Source organism: Falco biarmicus, chromosome 3, assembly GCF_023638135.1.
Source record: "Falco biarmicus isolate bFalBia1 chromosome 3, bFalBia1.pri, whole genome shotgun sequence".
Classification (NCBI taxonomy): Eukaryota; Metazoa; Chordata; class Aves; order Falconiformes; family Falconidae; genus Falco; species Falco biarmicus.
Window position 1 is genome coordinate 19,830,739 of NC_079290.1, and position 21,298 is coordinate 19,852,036.

At 42.1% G+C, this 21,298-nt stretch overlaps 1 protein-coding gene across 4 annotated transcripts in view; it reads right to left on the bottom strand.

Moving 5' to 3' along the window:
* The window catches only part of COL14A1 (collagen type XIV alpha 1 chain), a 123,696-nt gene extending 109,373 nt beyond the window's left edge, over window positions 1-14,323 (bottom strand). For 2 of the 4 annotated variants that reach the window (XM_056332625.1, XM_056332626.1), the window contains exons 1-4: window positions 13,910-14,082; window positions 10,105-10,226; window positions 4,344-4,460; window positions 3,100-3,243 (exon numbers count right to left, since the gene is read on the bottom strand). In XM_056332625.1, the coding sequence (XP_056188600.1) occupies window positions 3,100-3,243; window positions 4,344-4,460; window positions 10,105-10,192 (349 nt within the window). In that variant the 5' untranslated portion in view covers window positions 10,193-10,226; window positions 13,910-14,082. Of the gene's footprint in view, window positions 1-3,099; window positions 3,244-4,343; window positions 4,461-10,104; window positions 10,227-13,909; window positions 14,084-14,303 lie in introns of those variants that run through there. The other 2 variants (XM_056332623.1, XM_056332622.1) reach the window with 2 other exon arrangements.
* Between the last annotated feature and the right edge of the window lie 6,975 nt (window positions 14,324-21,298).

Here is a 21,298-nt window from a genome sequence, read left to right on the forward strand (position 1 = left end):
CTTTTTATAAATCTTTCCCCATCCTATCATCATTAAAATTCTCAAAAGTGACTCTCCTCACACAGGAGAGTCCAAATACAGTGACATCAGCACCTAAGCCCACGCTGACAAGAACCAGCACTGGAAATATAGTCCAGAAAATTGGCAAAACTAGCTGGGGAAAGTCCAGCATCAGAGTTCCACTCCAAGTCATTCAACAAAAAAGCACACAAGCCAGCTGTTACATTATTCTCTTCAAAGAATCAGCTTAGATCCCATGCCCAAATCTGTGTTCAGGGCACCAGATACTCCCATGAGAGCAAAGTTACTCCAAAGTTCAGAATTCAACAGTTTCCTGTCCCACAAGTGGGTGGGATACCTCCCTTATGATGTCCCAAATCTCTCATAACAGCCAAGCAGAATCCAGCTTGATTAGCAATTCCTAATATTACATTAGTAGCCAGTATCACTCTACTCAGTCTGAAAAATTCTGGCAAAATCATTGCAAAAGTCACGTATTTGAAAAAAAAGAAATCCTTTCAGAATTTTCTTAGAACACTTATTGGTGTCAGTGTCTCAGCTGTCTACAATGGCCAGGAACAGCTTAAAGGAATGAACCAGAGAATATCTTTCATAGAAAACAAAATTCTGCTCAAATTAAAAACTTCAGTTTATGTAGAGCAGGATTATGACTGACGTTCATCCAGGCAGACACTGACCCTTAGCCAGGATCACAGCCTCTCTGTGCTATATCCTTCAGAAAACATTGCGAGAGTGTGAAAGAAGGTTGTTTGAATCTTGAAACATATAATATAAAATAGGCAATACAAGTATTCTGTTTTATAGAAGTGGAAGCAAAGTCAAATGGATTTCACTGATCTACTCAACAGTACATGGAATATCTGAAACTGTCAAGACCGCTCTAAGTTCCAATGCAAAATATAATCACAAGACCATCCTAAGGTCTTAGAAAGACAACAAGCCACTGCCAAACATCTGAGCGTGACCTCCTCAGTGCGATAATCTTCTGCAGGACCTACAGCTCTCGCACTCCAGGTACAGAGGTAAGAAAACTGGTGAAAAACTTGAAGTTTGTCTCCTCTCCTTATTAACACAGCACGTGTACCTGTACATCATCTGCATCCTTAGCAAACAGTTGTAAAACTGATTCAGAAGCAAATTCAGGTCCACAAGCTTACTGAGGAGTCAGCTTCTACCAAGGTAGACCTTGCTTATTAGCTGGGTTACAGATAAAAGCTACGATAATACCAGGTCTTACTCAGAAGGCTGAGTTTAACCCTTACCTAAATTAGACTCCAACTAAAATAAGAGAAGTGAAATTACCAGAATAATGCTAGTATAAAAGAATGCCATTGTTTAGCCTTCTAAGAGCATTCCTTTGAGAAAAGGCTATGAGCAAGCTAAGAAGCTGCTTGATGGCCGCTAATGTTAGTGCTGTTGAGTGGCAAGTCTTCAGAGAAACCGAACAGAAGTCTGAAAATGCTCATAGAAGACAAGCTGATCACGTCCTGACAGAGATTTCTGGATTTGAGAAAGCTATTTCTAATGGTCAGAATTGTAACCACATCGGAAGAAGAGACAAGAAGACACCAGTTTTACTAGATATTTACACTGACAAAAAGCTGATGTAGTACATGTTTTTACAGCTGCGTTTTAAAAGGAAAAAATTCCCCAGTGATCTTTGTTAACTACATACTGTGTACTAGAATAAGAACATACTAGCACTAGAATAGGAAAGTATACCTGGCAATATAAAGAGGAATATTCTTTTAACAATAAAATTTTATTGTAGGCTTGAGAATTCTTTATACATCAATTACAACTCAGCAGCATTAAAAACATATTTCCAATGTACTAAACCAGAAGATATTCTCCAAGCTTTGTATATGTTTGACCTTTTTTCATCTCAAGAATTATTGACCATTTGTCAGAGAAGTGGAAAAAACCCATAGAATACAGGAGAGCAAAAGAGGATTTGAATACATGCTCTATCTGGTTTTACTCATGCAAGGCATCATATTGTCAAATGAAACTCCAGCCTCATTAAGTACCACATGATTTCACCTGTCACAAAGAAAGAATTTACTAAATAAAACATAACCCTCATATTCTTAAATCAAGTTGCCAGCTCTACTTTTCCTGAAGAATAGAGGCAGTTTAAAAAACAGCCACACTTAATTATAGAATTTGGTGTAGATTTCTGTGGGCTGCTCTTTAATGCTAAAGTAATCTGTGGTTTTGTGGGTTTCCTAACCGGGATAGAACTTAAAGTAGTAAACACAGAGTTGCAGTGAGGAAAAGCTAGAAAGACTTTGACACAAACCACATCAAGTAACCAGTATATTTTATCTTGTGCTGGTTCCAAGAGAAAGGTGTTTTAGCAATGGCAGTGAGAAATATTCAGTGTCAAGGGAATTCAGTAGGCTTTCAACCATACTCCCAGACTTTTTTTGTCTTTATCAAATTGTCACATTTTTGTCTTTATCAACCAAATCGCCACTGATCATATTTAACTGAACTGTTTAAGATGCAGATCAAGACAAATTAGCTAAGACATGTATATCACTATGACATAGATATTAAGAGTGTGTGTAGGTCAGATAAAAAAAGTCTTAAGTGTGATTTGTAAACATATTTTACAGCTGAAGATCATTAAGAATTCAGCCTTTCATAGTATCATTGAACTATCAACTAGTTGCCAGTTGGCACAGCTATAAGAATGTTTTAATAAAAAGCTGAACGAAGGGCAGGAAATTTTTAAAGTATCAGAATATAGTGCTTCCCTTCTGGTTTCCACTCACTGAAGATTCTTTTCCATGAGATACTGGTTAATTTCATAATGGAACAGGGAAGAAAGGGATTCCAAACCAATGCAGACAAAGATAGCCCAAAGCAAGAAACTCCTGTGCAAGAGCGACTGGATCAATTCAGGCCTCCAGCTGTGTATGTACCAGTTAAAATCTGTGGCTCTGGTTAGCCTTCCACCACAGAGGAACCTGTTTTTCCATTGTCCCACTTAGTGTTAGATTTTGTTACAATTTCATATGCTACATTAAATATCTGATAAATTCTGCATGTCAGGCATGAAAAGACACATACTTCTGAACTGGCCTTGCGCTGGCTTACTCTCCTTGTCTTCACTGAATGCAATGATCTGAAGGGCATAGTTTTGATCTGGAATAAGACCTTGAATAATTGCTTTGGTTGCAGTGTTTTGAAGAATTAATTGATTGGTTTTCCCACCTGTAAGACAGAAAAAAACCCACAAATAACTTTGTTTGCTTTTCTTACAGCACAGTAAATGTAATGACTTAGAACTACATCAAGCTCTAGAATGACCCAAGTGTTACCACTTTTTAGATTATCCATACAGCCAGACCAGAGGGCATCCTGGAAAACCAAGAAGTCAGGCAGCCTAACCAAAGACAGGGACCAATTTTCTTAGGTAGAAACACTCTAAGGTCAATCGGTCAGCCTTTTGTCTGGGCCTCATGGAATAGCCAATGTGTCCAGCAAAACTATTCATAAAGAAAAAAAAAATAAACATTTGACAAAAAGCTGTCAAGTTTGGTAACATTACACCTACAGGCTTTGACACTGCTCTGTGAGTGGCTGCCAGTTCTGACCCCACTGTACCCACATCAGCTCTGAATACCCTCTTTGCCCACTTCCTTCAGGCAAGGAAATTCTCATGTATAAATACAAATAGTACACATTTCTATGTATACATAAAGATTGTATAATAATATGTACAAAGATGTATTTTAGCTATGTGTTAAAAGTGTATCATTGTCTAAATTCAAGTATGTACAGTAGTACCTCTACACAGGTAGCCTGACACAGCCACGTTGTTGCCTATCTTTATGTTTCAAGTTTTCATTCAAAAAAATTTTAAAAGGTTTTGGGGTTATTTTTAGTCTAAAAACTTTTTGGTCTTTTCTTGGGAGCTCAGTATAGGAGAAGGCCCGGGGAGATCCACCTCAAAGCTTTGGCTGAAATAGGGTTCCTATGTTCTCCCTTGAACACTTCCTGAATTTCCTTACACCCCACTGGAAGAAAGGTAGAGACAGATGATCAGCGACAATTCCCAAGAACTACATATGGAGCATAACTAGCACCCACCCACTTCTACTACCTCAAGCATTCAGTTTCCATATTCTATGCTTATGACCACCCCCCACGAGATCAATTTCTCTCTTCTGTTGACCAGCCAATACTCTGTTAGCCACAGCTTGCTCGGAGTTCCTTAGCCCTGAAGGATGACACTAGCCTCTGAAAAGCTGTTCAGCCTTAGAAAGACAGTCCTTTCACCTTAAAACAGAACAGAGAGACTTTTGTTTTACCTGAACTTGGAGTGACAAGAAGCTTATACCCAGTGAATTGCCCTTTTGGGGCTTTCCAAGAGATCTGTACACTGTCAGGACTGACTACATTGTATCTTAGTCTTGTTGGTGGGGACACTGCAAGTGGGGAAAGAAAACAACATTTTAAATTCAAATAAAAAGCAACCACCAATTTCAAACAAACAAAAATAAACACATATAGGAAGACAACACAAAATTTTAATGATAAAGGATGCAAGTTATTTAAAATGTCACAAACATCAGTTTATTAGTTTGTAAAATGACATCCCCAGGTGCACTACTTCAGACATACCTTTTATTTATCCCTTTATAGAAACAAACTAACAACCTAACAGCAGAGGACGGGAAGACAAACAGTGTTAGATGTTAAGACTCTAGTTTAGCAGGCAAAGCTGGTAATAAAAATGCTCTTTGTTAATATATGGGAATTAAAATTGCTCTCCTTGCTTACCCTGACAATATGCATTACCTAGCCTCCTTTACCTTGCATTAGCATGGGCGTTTCCCCACATTTAAGGTCACTCAGGGCCAAATTTTCAAAGCCTTGTTGAAGACACAAAAACCAAGAGGAAAGATAGATATGCACAAGGCAGAGGGAACATCAGCTGCCCAATTTGCAAACCTGGCCTAAGCAGCACACAGACTTGCCCAGCTGCAAGCACTGCTTCAGTCTCAGCAAGACTAGCAGGCATGCACAGGCAAGTCAAGATTTAGACAAGGGCAATCTGGAGGGTAAGCAAATCTGGCTTCTATTTATATTGTACCATCACCTAGGTTTCAAACAGAAGCAGCAGGTGAAATGAGAAAAAGTATGACATGATTCAGAAAGAGGTGGTACTTCAGTGAAGCAATGCACAGAGCAACAAACGGAAAAGCCACCCTATGTTACTGCAATATCAGCAACTTTGTGTCTATGCTCATAAACTATTTTTTTACAGCTTTGCATCCTTTTGCTCAGGCAAGCTCCACTGGTGCTGGACAACACTCTACATGGCATTGCCGCTTTGCTTCAGGGAGCCACACACCTGCTTCACAGCAAACAACTGAAGCAGAGCTGCTAGTTGTGCAGCCCATGGTATCCAAGGCTGCCAATAACAGGAAACCTTCAGACATTTAAATAGGGTTTGGCTCACAGAACTGAATGATCTAGAGAGAAATGCAGCCAGGGAAGCTACCCAGATGCTGACCAACAGAAAGGGCTAGAAAAACCTAACACACACCTCCATCAATCTTACCCTCCTCTTCCCACTACCTCCACAACCCTCTGAACTGTCTCCTTCACTTTCCATGTCTCTGCAACTACCACCCTTAAGGTTTCTGTTACTAAGTCTATAAAATAAGGGAAAATGTGTGAAGGGGGGAAGTGAAAATTTCTTTTCCCCAGGGCCCAAGATAGCTCTTAATTGACTAGGCTCATGCGCATGGTTTGTTGGTCCACTAGATATAATTAACCAACAGCTCTCATGACATTTCTGAGATTTAAGGATTACAACATATGGAGCATCTGAGTCAACAGGCAGAATGTGCTAGCCAACAGTCTCTGGCCTCTTCATTTGACCTGCTACAGTCAATGCAGCTCTGGCACTAGCAGCAGCCAAAGACCTGTCCTGAACTGATTACTTTTTCCTACATGCTTATTTTTCCAACAGCCTGGGGGAAGAAATAAAAGAAAGAGGCAGGCTGTAGGTTTTTTTGAGATTTGGGGTGGTGTTTTTTTCATGTCATCTACCATTAAAAACATTTTGGGTCTTAGAATTAAAAATCTGAAGGTTTAATACAAGAAGTGTGTTCCCTTGCATCCAGCCCCTCAATTCATAAGGGACAGTTTTGCCAGACTAAAGGCAGGTTATGCAGTTCTCTGCCTTGAGGGAGTTCACACCAGAACACAGAAAAGAGAGTACGTAAGCACCAAAACCAGCTTAGAAACACCTACACATTCTCAAAAACTTCAGAGAACAAGCTCAAGAAGAGAGGCAAGGGGACAGAAACAGCAGGCAGCGCACCAGTTCCATACACTAAAAACTCCTGTTTCACAGCACAGGGCTTACACCCAAACAATGCATTTCTCCAGTTGCTGGGCACAACCTTATCAGACCTTGTCTTCAGACTGCCTGTCACCTCCCTGAAGTTTAGAGAAAGAGAGGCTGCAAGCAAGAGCGTGTGCAGGAATCACTGCAAATGCGAAATCAGTTCTTTGAAAATTTGGCCCTCGTATTGCAAAAGGTTTGGCTGGGCAGGTTTCTGCAAGAACATTCAGCATGCTGTAATTGTAAAAAAATGACAGAGACTATGGCAAAAAAGTTTTGAAAGCCAAGCAGACTGTAGTTATGGATTACAGCTTTTAATTCATTCTCAAGAGTCATTCTGTCTTTGAGCGATACATAAACCGCAATGAATTGGGGCTGAATGGATTAAGAGTGACAAATCATACCTAGACATTTGCAAACTATGCAGTTCCTTTTGTTATTTATTTGGTCTACAGAATAGCAAACTTTTGAACAATGACAGTATGCAAGTGTAAAAACGCTGCACATTTTACCAAGATTAAATGGTAAATTCGTATGGGGATTATAAGGCAAAGCAGACAGCAACAAAGTAACACCAAGAATTGACACAATAATCATGTCTTAGAATTGCAGAGTTAATTTTCTCTGCCATCTCCTTTCTGCTGTCATTCCATTCCATCTTACTTTCAGCTTAACCATTTATGGAAGCACCTTCTAACAAAGAAGCATAATTCTGACATAATTGCTATTAGCCATCACCAAACCAGGTAAATTTTGGGAGCCCCTAAAAAACAATCACAGATCTTACAAGCAAAGAAGGACACAGAAGTTTTTCTGTTTACTACAGAGTTACAATGTGAAAGACTAGAAGAGTTGTGCCAGAATAGTCTTTACATAACTAGTCAATTTTCACTGGGTGCTTTTTGTATCAAAGGTGGCAGTGCAAGGGAACAGACATTCCCACACAGCAATTAACCATCAGGAAGAAAAGAATTATTCACCAGACAGATACTCAACTGTGTCTTAGTTGTGCAAAGACTAATGTTCTGGCATAGAAAAGTACATATAGCTAAGGAAGTTAAAAATCTAACACTGGAACAGACAACAAAATATTGATGGGAATTACTACGCATTCACCAACCTGAGGAGGGTATCTTTATTTCTTTGGACCTTTATTGTCTGTGGAACAAAATCTCACTTCTTGCAGAAAGGGAAAAAAATTAATCCAAGCTGAGTCAGTTAACTGATAAAAATCAGTAGCTAGAGCTTGTTAAGTGGTTTTACAGGAATGCAAAAGAGAATGGCCGTCAGCAACATTAGAGCAGTCACCCAAAAGAAAGCTACAGACAAGTTCAAGACTTTGGTTTATACCACCAGGTAAATTAGCGCTCCAAATACATGACTATTGTGGACAACTAGGGAAAGAGTGTTTTGAACTATTCAGTTATCTCAATGGAAAGGAAGAATACCGTAAACTGCGTATGTGCAGCTCTCCAAGACATCCAATAGTCTAAGACTGCATACTAACTAAACCTTGTGGCTTCCAATTTCCTTTCGTCATAAGAATTGACCAAGTTAATATGTACTGCAATTACTTACCAATTACATTAGTAACACATGGAAATTATTGCTACACAAAGAAAAGTTTCCAACTTTAAATACAGAAGGAAAATTCTTAAAGCAAGTTTCTTTATGAATAAATGGAAAATTCTAGTGTCTTTTTCTTGCCCAGCACTATTTTTGTGTACTATATAAGAATATAAGTAGACAAAAGCTGTTGTTTATGTGACATTATGCTGAATGAGGATGAAACAGCAGTGATGAAAGAATAATTGTTGAGTAAAAACTGAATGGCGCTGTGTGGTTTATAAGGCATTCGAGCAATAAATGACATGAAACCATGTAGCTCAATGCAGATAGCTCCTCAGTTGAAGGAATAAGTTGTAGCTTCAGGCGTGTTGATTTCAGTCTCCCAAATATAGCGTCCTTTCCAAGAAGTCACATTACACACCTTTACCTGAACATCTTTGCCAAAGGAAGGAAACACAAACTGCAACTAATACCAGCTCTCCGTACACCTTGGCAGAGTGCACGGTTTCTTAAAACAGACAAACATACTGTTAGCTCTGTATTAAATCGTTAATAGCTGGCCAGCTGCATGAAAAGTTTACTGCAAGGGGTGGCAACCTTGAGAAAGGAAAGGATTTGAGAAACATCTCCTTACTTTAAGTGTAGCAAGAGATATTTTTATTCTGCGAACATGGAATAGAGACTTCCTATCACCTCATTGAATAATATGACAGCCATTTTGGGCCAAGGCAATAGTCCACTTAGCTTAGTATCACACCGCTGACAGCATTCAGCAGCTGATGCTTGCTGAAAGAGTATAAGAACAAGGGAAGTATTGTTCTTTATTCATCCAGTACATCAACTCTAGCTTCTGCTGGTGTGATGACTGTAGAAAAAATCCTGACCTTCATTTCATTCTATTAATAGTTTGAGAGTTTTCTCCCTTACATATGGCTGATAAAATCCAAGTTAAAAAAAAAAGAGTGGGGGAAGAGTATGGTTTTCCAAGCTCAAGGAATTTTGTAAAACTTTCTGGAGATGGATCTCAATCCCCAATCCTGTTTTGCAAATCTTAACCATATGTATTAGGACTGAAATACAGAGAGGACTAAACATATGCTTTGCTTTATTGGCTCATTAAGTCACAAATATTCTGGACCTCATTTCTGACCAGAATTGATGTGTTGAACATTGGGAACATGTATTTCTTCATTCACCTCACATCGCCCACATTAAATATTACTGCTTACATATGTCCCTAAGTTCTGGGAGAGGCTTGTAAAACACTCGTAGATTCCCAAGTATCCGAGATGGTATGCTTCCCCAGCACTTGAGTGCCACGCAGACCGGACAGCACTGCTACTTGCATTTACCAGAACCTGGAAAGCCTCAGGTTGCCACTAATCTCTGAATGTGCTCATGAATAATGCATTATACAAGATGCTTTAGAAGAGCCCCAGGATCAATTCTGCTCCCAGTTATGCCTATGCAGTCTCATATCAAAGGGCTTACATAAATATAAAGTTGAGAGAAATGTCTTTCTTTAGAAATCATAAGAACTCATTGGCATTCTGCCTCCCTTCTTCCCCAAGCAATAGGATAAATTTTCTCTAGAAGTCAAGCCACTGTCAATACGATCCAACAAGCATTTAAGCCTAACAATCTCAGCAGTATCTTTTAATACCCACAAAGGAATTTTTTTTTTCAAAAGCTGCAGAAGTAGTCTGTGACATTTAACAGTCCTGTGCAATGCTGAATGATGTAAGTGTTACAACAGCTACTGTTCCAACAAAGAAAAAAATACACATTTCATACAAGCTTAATATCATAGCTGGTCCTTCAAACTTATTATTTAGAGAACAGTCACAACAATTTCTAATCAGTACTTCCATGTAAATATGGGTAAAAAAAAAAAATCACTGTTTTGTATAACTTATTTTGAGACATCTGTATTTGCCAAAAGATTTACGCTACTTGAGATACTAGGGTCAAAGCGCACACAAATCTACTCCCCCCACCCCACGATCAGCAGCAAAACTTCGGCTTCATTTCAGTAGTACCGGATCCACATCCTACTAAGAGGGAAGTAACACTTGCATTTGGAATAAGAAAGTCTATTTCTGCACATAAGAGTGAAAAGCTCCAGCTTTTTAATCATGACTTACCTTGGCCCTGGGCATCATTGATGAAGAAAACTGCGACAGTTAAAAAAGCCAAGAGGAGATAGCTCTGTATCTCATACCGACAAAGCATCTTCCTCCCCTCAATACACACAGTATCAGCAGGTCTGAAAACACATAGGAGAAAAAAGAAAACAAAAAAACCCAAAAACTTATTAAACCTGCAAAGATAAAGTATCCACCTTAATGAGAAGTGTGGGCAAAATCTGGATTCCATTTAAAAAATATTAGGAATTTATAGACATCAGTGAAGCCAAGATTTCATTCTGACAGCAGCTTTATAACCAAAACATATTTTACCTGAAAGGGACAAAGAACTACTCAACATTTGGGCTACTCAACAGTTCTGAAAATTCAACCCATGTAAAGAAAAAAACTTTAAGCATACATGAGCACTAGGAGTAGAGCGTGCTATGCATAACAAGCTAAAATGGGCATCTCTACACAATCCAGTGTTGCAAGCACCTAATGAAGATGCCTCTGGTAGAGAACTCTGAAGCTCTCAATACCAAAGTAGGACTAAACCAGTCATCTACTTCTTATTCAGAAAGCATCCAGAATGGGGTGTGAAATTATGTATTTCAGGATTCTGTAATTTAAAAAAAATGAGATGAGAATTGCCCTGCAAGCCTACCATAAAACAGCAAATAGACGTACTCAATAACTCCAGTGAAATAATCATTGATCAGTTCAACTAAGCAATTTTGCACATCAGTTGTCAAAAAACACAGAAATTGGTTCAGAGGAAACACAAGTCCTCTTCTCACTGTCCTCTACAGCCTACTCTATTTTTCCTTTTTCCATCTTACTCAAAAGATTCTGCTCTTTCTGTTGTACTACCTGTCACTTAATGTGACTAAAGCAGACACAGCTCAGAAGACACGCAGCATATCAGCTGAATAAGCACTAATTCTATTTGTAGGTAATAGCATGGTCAAAAATATTTACTCCAATCAGTTAGGAACCTCAACACTTCAGAGTGCAGCTCTGTTACATGAATGCTCAAGGTAGTCCTAGGTGAACTAGCTGGGTTACAGGAAGCAATTCTGGTGCCAAAGAACAAGTTCCAGAATGGGTAATTTATCTGTCCACAGAAGCTAGGTTAAGAACAGTACAAAATTCCTTATCTGAACTTGGCCTTTAACACTTTCCAGTACAATTATTCAACAGATATAGAAGCACCTCTCAAGATATATCAACATGTTCATAATAATGTGCTTATAAATGTTTGTTTATCGCTCAACTTTACTGCACTGGTTTTAGCTGATTTTCCGGGCCAGGAAGAAGAATTTTTGCTGCCCTCTCCTGTTAGCGTTTTACAGGAGAATTAGATTAAGATAATTAATAGTAGATTACTTTCTGTCACCAAAGAGTCAGCATTTGAAGGTTTACTTTGGTAAATTTTGGTTTACATATTTCCGTGTTGCAGGTCCCTCTCATTTACCTCCTGTGTCACTTTCTCAAACATTCCCAACATACCATAATCAAATTTGCCTTCCATGCTTTCACTGTCTTCTGAAGAAGGCACAAAGCAAGTAGTACAACTACTATCTAATATAAAAGGCAAACTAAAGTACCTCAACTATTATTAAACAGATAACTGGACAAGACCTACATCTCTTTTTCTCTTCAAGTATTTATGATTTGCCATAATTATCCCAGGACTTGGTAGGTCTGCTGTTGCAAATCCCAGTCATGAATGTGTGATATGCTACCTAGAAATATATAGGAGTCTTAAACACTGTGAATTCCATCCCCACAGGATGTTACCTAGGTTTTAGCCAAATTATCAACAAATTTCACACAAATTAAATATATATTACAAATCTATATTTTACAGTATAGATCTCTCAAGACAGAGGCAAACAGCTAGATCCAATAACACAGATGTGTGCCAGAAACAGGTATTGCTATGCCCAGTTCTTAGGACACATCCTCCAGATGGAATTCAGAAACCCAAGCAAAGTGCACAGGCTTCCTACTACATAAAAACAAAGTGCCAGACACCCAAGGATCGGATCCATGTGAGTCAGCAGAGTCGGCAGACAGTTGCCTAGTGATAGGCAACAGGAAAAATGAAGAGTTAGGTCTTAAACAGTCTGAAATTCACCCCTTGTGCATCTCACAATGGGCATTGATGCTTCTCCCTTCACTCAGGAGCAACCCAGAGCAACTAAACATAGACTCTTCAAAGAAGAGTGTACAACTCATTCTTCAATGCAGTCACCATTGATGATGTGCAAATCTTTCCACATAATAACCTAGACATTAAATTATTCACTCACGGCGATGGTTCCCTGTCTGCTAGGTTTGATATAAACCCTCCTCCCAAATAAGAGCTATGAATACTAACCGATGGGTAATCCTGCATAGAAACACTCTTTACAGATGCTTTTAGAGAAAAGTCGTTGCGCAGAGGTGGTTCATTGGGATACATACAGCTGGTGCTGTATAAACTAGGCACAAGGTCACCTCTGCTCTGACCTGCACTTCAAGGTTCAGCTAACTAGGAAAGGTAACCACTGGTCTGCGGCCACCTTGTGGCTGACATCATCTGGGAATAAGAAGAAATATCTTATTGATCCTGCTCTTTATTAACTATTTGTAAAAATTATTGGACAGACTAGCCCTGGCAGCAGAGGCCAAACGCGGCCAAGCAGGGAGGCCTGCCCGTGAGGTGAGTCCCGCTCCCCTGGGTGCTCACAGCTCCTCTCCCCGGCGGGCTCCAGGACGCCTGCCTGCCTGCCTGCCTGGGGCCTCTGCGCCGGCCTTGGGCGACAGGGCACCTGCTCCTGAGGGAACAGCCTGCCTCCAAGGCCTCCCAGCCCGGCAGAAACGGGACACACACCCCCGCGCTGCGCAGAACGCGGCCAGCCCAGGCGGAGAGGCAGAGGCGCCTCGGCACAGCCCTGCCACCCCTCCCCACGGCCGGCGGCTTCGTGCTGCCCTTCTGAGTGGGAACTGGGTTTCTTCTCCCATCTCGGCGGGTCGTCACGGAGCAGCGTGGCCCGGCGTCCACCCCGCTGCCTGGGGACAGTCACACGTTCCCCGGGGCGACGATCCGCGGGGCGAAGAGAAGAGCGCAACCTGCCCCGGCACCGCCGCGGCCTCGAGGGAGCCGCCGGGCCCGCCGCCATGGCCGCCGCCCCCACACGGGAAGGGCGGGAAAGCGGCAGAGGGGCCGGCGGCGAGGCTGAGACGCCGTCCCGGCTCCGGCAGAGCCGCCGGCGGTGCCACGACCCGGCAGGCGCGTTTCGTTCGCCTCTCCACAGCCCTCGCAACACGGTTCCAGCCGCTCCTGACGCCCCGCCGCCACGCACTGCCCACGGGCCTCCCGTTTGCGAGACAGGTCCCCCACCCCGCAAGTTAAAGGGTCAGCGGGGGAGCGCGTTGCCTCCGCCGAGCTGAGGCGAGACGCAGGGGCTGCCCGCCGGGAACCCCACGCCGGCGGGGAGCGGCGGCTCGGGGGCGGGCTCGCCTGCCCGGGCAGCCACCCGCGGTAACACCCGCCGGCCGTGAGGAGACGTTGTAAAGCGTGCCTCCGTTTTAAAGCGTGACCGGTTATATTTTAGTTGTTGTTTTTTAGAAGTAAGGCTTTCGCGGGAGTTTCTAAGGGGCTCCCCCCTCCCCACCACCCTTCCGCCTCCTGCCTCGGCCAGCTCCCCCGCCGGGGCTCCCCTCGGGCCGCCGCGGCGGTGGCCGGGCAGGTGGGCGGGAGGCGCTGCCGCCGCTGACCCCCCGCCCGCCTCGCCCCAGCTCTCGAAGGAGAGGACGCGGAGCTCACACCGACCTGTGCGGGCATCAGCGGGGGAGCCGCCGGCGGGGCGTGCGCCGCTCGCTTTCACGCGTGGCTGCGGGTGCTGAGACGGCTGCGGGAGAGCCGCTTCCCTCCCCTCTGGCCGCTCTTCCCCTCGCTGCGCCGCATCTGATAAGGCGAAAGGGGAGCGAAAGGAGGCGGGCAATTATAGAGCAGAAGGTGGAAAGAAGGGGGGAGGAAAAAAAAAATAAAGGAGGGAGAGGAAAAAAAAAAAAAAAAGAGGCATGAGCGGTGCCTGAGCTCCAGCCCCCCGCCCCCGAGCCCGACCTCCGCGGCGGGGGCGCGGCCAGGTGCGCGGGGAGGCGGGCGGGGCGGGGCGGGGCAGGTGCTGTGCATGGCGGTGTCCTCTTTCTTCTGTTTTTTTTACCTTCTAACTCATGTTCCTCTCCTCTAAGTCCCTCGCTCGCTTCGTTTTCAATGATTTAGAAGGTGCCTACTCCGCAGTACGGCTTGGAATGGGAGTATCCCCCGGTGCCGTGTAATGCGGTGTGTGGATTAATGATTCATCGGGGAAATATTTATATTAAAGTGTTCAAGCACTAGTCTGGCTTAGTATAAACCTTGATTAAAAGCGTCGTAGTACATATGCACGTTTTTGCCCTATGGACGGACACTGCGATGGGGACGTGGCACTGCGAATTCCTACAGAAATACGAGTTACCTTGAGCTATACACTACCGAATTTCCAATTAAGGCTACTAATAAGTCCCGAGAATTTAAGAGGTGAATGAAAATACTCGTTACAACATGACTGGCCGTCTGTATGAAATTACAAATGAAATCACCGAAGAACTACAGTAAAGAAACAACAGCTGTAGGTGAAAGAGAGATGTGCATCCCTTTTTTACTGTAAATCGAAGCCCCTTCTAGGGGCGAGGAAGGCAGTAAGTCTCGGGGAGACGACAAGGACTAACTGTAAAGCAGAACCTCCTGTTGCCATGTAGTATTCCCAGTCCTGCAGGCTCTTGTCCAAATCCACAGTACACAGATACCTTTCCACTAAAACTGCAGCAGTGTTTGAGCTTTAAAGAAACTCTTTAAGTCAGGTTGTTTTCTATAGCAAAGGTTAAAAAGCATTCCTACATCTAAAAAGCATCTCCAGATCGAGGAATCTGGGAGATCCTGCTGTCTGCAGTTATTCCACTGCACCTCCAGCTGGGTGCAACTTTTGCACCAGTCAAGAAGAGAGTAGTTTGCAAGGTAACAATTCCTCTGAAGCAGTAAGACGTTCGGCTCATTGACGTGAAACATGAACCATTTCCTACCTTTTCAGTCCCTAATTTATGTATTTAGCTAAACAGTAATATCCAGAAGACAAGGAAGCAGATGGATAGGTCTATTTGCAATGCCCTTGAAAACTCGGTAAGTGTAGCAGAGCGATAAATCAGCCTAATCCGTGACTGCTGCTGGCTCGTGTGTTTCAGGGCAGGACAAGGAAAAGCCAGCTGAAGTCTGGCTCCCTCTCTCTCAGTCGTCCGTCCGTCCCCCCCCCGCCCCCGATTTATAATGTAGTAAGCAAAGTCCATGAGCACCATCGTGTGGTTGCAGCTAGTCAGAGTACTGGGACTGAGTAAAAAATCTCTAGAATCCCGCCGATGGGTAAATAGATTCTGTAACTCTGCATCCTTCAAATTACTTTATACTTTAATCACCTGTTTGCAGCAGAAATGAGACTAACATTTTACGTTTATGCAAAGTGTGTGCTTTCAAGAGTAACTCAGCTGATTTTATCAATATCAGTTTATTCTCCTGATTTACAATGCTATTTTTTACACTATTTGTCCACTTTTTAGAGCGAATCACACGTTGCCATTCAGCTTTACTCAGCTTTCTCTGGAAAGCGCCATAGATCTCCTTACATAATTACAAGCAACAGCTCGTGTTCAAAAGTTCAAGCTAAAATTTAAAATTTAAAGCTTCCTTGAAAGAATTTCTGTAAGATGCACATCTACAAATAGAGTAAGTTCACAATATGCACAATATCAATGTGCAGATGATTTACCAATGTTTACTTTTTGTCTTCCATCCAAAAAAAAACAACCCTGGAGTTTTAAGAAGAAATTTACTGAATGTAAATTTTCCCCATGAATTTACCTTCTACGATTTTGAACTGGCCAAGCCTTAGTGATTTCAAAAAAAACCCACAATGATTTACAGCCACCATGTTTTAAAAGCATTCACACCAGCAAGACATGGTCCATCCTTTGTTTGGCTATATAGATTTCACAAAATTCCTATAAATAGGATAACATGGGAATGGTATCAAAAATACAGCTGGAAACAATTCCACTAATCCAACATAAGACAGAAGCAGTGCAGGCTGGTGAGCTCAAAGTGAGCCAGGCTGATTATCTAATGGTACAAGTGAAACAACAAATGGATCATCAACAGCAGTATTTGTGGGAATTGAACAGAAACAATAATGGATGGTTTTGGTGGCTGTGGGGAAAAATTACACTGTAATTATCAATCCTCACCTTGCTTTAATATCTTCTGCTTTTTAGGATATACTTAGAATATTTCTCTGGGGTTTTTTATATACTAATGAATGCAATGTTAGTTGCTATGCCATTTTTTACAAGACTTGGGAAGTGAGAATATCAAGTTTGGAGGATATTTCTAAATTGTGAATAATTAAAAACTTAACAGGTCTTATATTCTTTCATTACAATTATGTTTATGAAGGTGAGTAGTGTTTTTCTCTTCTAAACTAATATATCTTACAAACAGATGTACATTTTTAAATGCCCTCTCTCCCCCACTATCCAATTGCATCCAAAGGTTTTGACTATGGAACATCCATTTGTGTGACTCAAACTAGTCCCTAGGCCTAACAACAATCCATAGATATTTTTTTTTAATTTATTTTTTGCTGTTAAAAGAACTAAAGAACACAAAGACAGAGGTAATAATTGAGGTAAAGCATAGCTGACTTTTTCTTTATGTTTTGTAATTTTTATTAAATAGAATGGTACATACAATGCTTTTTGAAAAGTGGTTTGCCAAGATCAGTCTGTCAACACTTGCACTAATTAAGTGATTTATGAAGTCATGTGCTGAGAGATGGGAGAAGGACTTAGGACTGTATTTTCCAAATTAAAAACAGGGAAAAAAAATTGAATGAAAAATGTAATTGTGATACACTGCCTCTAACATATTTGCCGTGCTTACTTTTTAAAGTTTACCTTCATTAGTTAAGACAATTACACAGTTATATTGTGATATGAATATGCAATGAAACAACTTCTGGAAAAGGTAGCTAGTCTATTTTTTGTGATGTTTTTTTTCTAATGACTTCCTTTGTGCTACAACTATTTCTCTGATACCAGCCCCACAAATGTGGCTTTTTACATCTCTATTTTTAGGCAGGAGCTGTCAGAGTAGTCCAGCTTTGCATCATTATCGGTTGGCATGCCTGATAAGTCATTTTCATTTCCTTGATACCTTTTAGGAGATTTCAGTGCTGTCAGCATTTAGTGAGTTGCTGAGTTGATTCATCTGAAGCTTATTACACATAATGAGGTAAGTGAAAGGGATACATAAGAAGCCAGACTGATGCCATGGCCATTGAACTGTAACTGTTCATGTTTAGGATTGGTCCTGCTCCTCCAAATGTGCAGGAAAGGGAGCAAAACTGAGCAAATGGAACATAGGGAGGTGGGAAAATACCAATATTTCTTGGTCATGTATTTTTCTGTTCATCTCTCGGTATGAAGGTTCCAGAAGGTGATGGAACTGATAAAGGTATGGCAAGTTTAGTGTTTCATGAAGTTATGTTTTCATTCTGCAGTCAAATTAGATCCTTTTAGATTTGTGAAGTAAGATTAATCTATCCTGGTTTATACTTCAGCATCTGAGCTAGCTGTTGAGCTCTTTTCTGGCCAATGCTGAGGAACAGATATAGCTCGATGAGCCTGGAGACACAGCCAGGAGCTAAGCTCCCTTTTCTTAGGCTCTGACAAATGTAGCTCATCCAGATCCATTTAGGGAGGGAGTTCAGCCACACATTATGGTCCATGAGCAGCAGGGAGGCTGAGTTCAACCTGCTGAGAAACTGGAGCCCCAAGCACTAACTTAACTCCTGCACCCACAGCCTCCTCGCAGCTGCAACGAAAGGGCAGCCCACCAGAGAAGTGATGTTATCCTCACATGATGCTCACACAGTAGGAGCCCATCTCACCTCACTGGGCAGGGAGGGTTTGTGTGTTCCTTCTCCCTCAGGCTGCAAGGAGAAGGAAGAATTTCCTGGTCTGCTGCCAAGCAGTGTTCTGGACCCATGAGCGTTACCCAGGATCACAGAACCATTGGAAGACATGTCTAGAGAACATCCAGTCCAACCCCACTCATGTTCATGGAGGGTCAGCTAGAGCAGGTTAAACACAGCCATGTCGAGTCAAGTTATGAGTATCTCCAAGAATGGGGACTCCACAACCTCCCTGGGCAACTTACTCCAGCATCTGACAACCTTCTCAGGGGGGCGTGTGGGGGGCTGTGTGTGTGGGTGTGCATGCAAGAAAGTGTTTTCTTGTGTTCAGATGGAATTTCATGTGTTTCAATTCATACCCGTTGCCTTTTTCATACCCGTTGCCTTTTCATCCTGTTGCTTGGTGCAATGAGAGGAGTTTGGCTCCCTTTTCTTCATTCCCTTCTATCAGGTATTTATCCATACGGAAAAGATCTCCCTGAGCCTTCTCTTCTCTAGCTTGAACAAGCCCAGCTCTCTCAGCCTCTCCTCTTTATGAAAGATGCTCCAAGCCCTTAATCATCTCCATGGCCCTTCACTGGACTCACTCCAATAAGTCCATGTCTCTCCTGTACTGGTGAGCCCAGTACTTGACCCAGCATCCAAATGCAGCCTTGCCAGGGCTGAGTAGAGTGGAAGGATTGCCTCCTTCAACCTGCTGGAAATGCTCTTCCCCATGCAGGCTGGGAAGCTGTTTGCCTTCTTTACTGCAAGGGCACAGTGCTGGTTTATGGTCACCTTGGTGTCCAGCATGCCCAGGGCCTTTTCTGCAAAGCTGCTTTCTAGTCAGTCAGCCACCAGTATGTACTGGTACCTGGGGTTATTCCTTCCTAAGGGCAGGAGCTTGCACTTCCCTTTGCTGAACTTCATGAGGTTCCTGTTTTGCCATTTCTCCAGCCTGCTGAGGGTGCTCTGAATGGCAGCACATCCTTCCTGTGTATCAGCCACTCCTCCCAGGTTTTTCTGCAAACTTGTTCAAGGTGCACTCCCCACCATTGACCAGTCCGTTAATAGAGGTTAAACAGCATTGGCTCTGATATCAACCCCTGGGGTACATCTCTAGTGACTGGCTTCCAGCCGGACTTCTCGCTGGTTGCAACCTCATGAAGTGCAACCAGGAATTCAGCCAGTTTTTGGTTCATGCCACTGTCCACTTCTCTAGCCCATGCTCCAACAGTGTGTCGATGAGAAAGTTGGGAGAAGGCGTTATTAACATTAAGATAAACAACATTTCAGTTAAAATGCAAAACCCATAATCACCGCTCCCACTTGCTCCCAGACTGCATGCTGAGACTTCATCAGCTGTCCCGAGAGAGAGATGTGTTTGATGGGCAGATCCTGGGAGGCTGCCGACATGGAGGCAGGGTGCTCTGAGCAAAGAGGAAAGACCAGACTTTGTGATGTTTAGATCTACTAGCAGCTGGAAATAGGTAGGCTCAAATATGATATTGGGCTGGCCCAAGCGAGCACAGATTTCTTTTCACCAGATTACACTGCAGTGCAGATTAAGTTGCAGCCCACCAATGGTAAAACATTACACAGCAAACCCCCCATTTTTTACTGAGTAAGCAGAAGTCCTACAGATTCTGGCTGGCTGTGCCAGAAGTAATTTTCTTCAAAATTAAATCCAGGCTGAAATGAACATTTAAACCCAGTAAGAGCTGGAAGCAATACCATGGTGGTCTCTGTAATATATACTTAGAGTAATGAATACAAGAGATGTCTGGAACAAGGACGAATTCCTTTCCAAATAACATGTATCTTAAGCTGTTACCTAAAAGCAGAGCTTCTCGTCTATTTCCTACTGAGCTTCTTGTCTGAGCTCCTACCCTACATACTCGTGAATGCTCCAGTTACACATCTCTGATCGGCCCCAGTCTACTTTCAGCACTTTTCCACTATACGTGGCCATGAGAGTAAAATGCTTGACAAGAGGAACAAGAATAGTTAAATACTGTCCAATGATCCATTTTTCCACCTTGTTGATTAATGCAAAACCCTGAATTTTCAGTTTTTTGAATTTGCAATTTTAGGAAAACCACATCTGTTCATTAGGCTCTGAAAAATAATTACGGAATTGTCTCCTACGATAATACTGCTTGACAACACATAGAGGTGGGGTTTTTTTGCCACTGAATAAATACCCAAACAAAACTCACTTTTAAGATAGCAATTTATATTGTTCATAAATTTTATTCATCTGTTTCTTTTGTTTAGTTTTAAACAGCCTGGTTCTCTTTGCTGGTTTTGTTTTAAGGGATTTGATGTGGATGACAAGGTTCAGAGATGGGTGCTTTGTTCCCCTACACATCTTTAAGCATCACAATTGGAATTTTCAAGAATAGACTCAGTCTTACGGTATTTACTTAAGTATATGTTAAACGTATGAAGTTAGCTTTCCACAAATAAAATGCTAAATTGACCTTAGCAGAAATCTTACAAAAGACAAGTGATACTGAAATTTGTATTTGCCACAGAAAAACCGATTACTGTAAAAAATCATAGCCTGTATTTCAGGGTAATTTTACATAAAATGTGAATGGAGAAAACCAAGAGAAATATTAATATTCTAGTTGTTGCAAACAGCTCAATAAAATTACCCCTACTCAATTACTGAAGAAATTCCGTATGCCTTCCATTTTTACATTTCAGGGGCATTTAAGCAGCTGAAATAACCGTCACTTAATTTTTTTCCAATAAAAATCAGTATACTGGTATTCTCACATTATCAGGTATGAGAATTTACAGCAGTTGAAAACATTTTTTCCAGTTGTGAGGCAATAACAGAGGGGGGCAGTCTTGGACCAGAATCTCCTTTGCGTATTAACAAACCCCTCTCCAGCTTCTGAGCGTCCAAATTCCAGTACTGCATCTGCTAAAACACAACACTTCAATAGCTCCCGTCTGATCTACGTTGTAAGACTCAATAAATTATCAGCTGCAAAGACCTGCATGACTCAGTTTCTGTGCAGAAGGGTTCCACTCAGCCAAAGCCAACGCGTATGAAGCTTCTCTCCAGAGAAGAAGGTGCTGCCATGGGATGGACTGTGGTGCTGCTCAGGATTACTGCTGAAGTCGTAGAGTGGTACCTACCCTCCAAGAGTATGTGTGGCTGTTGT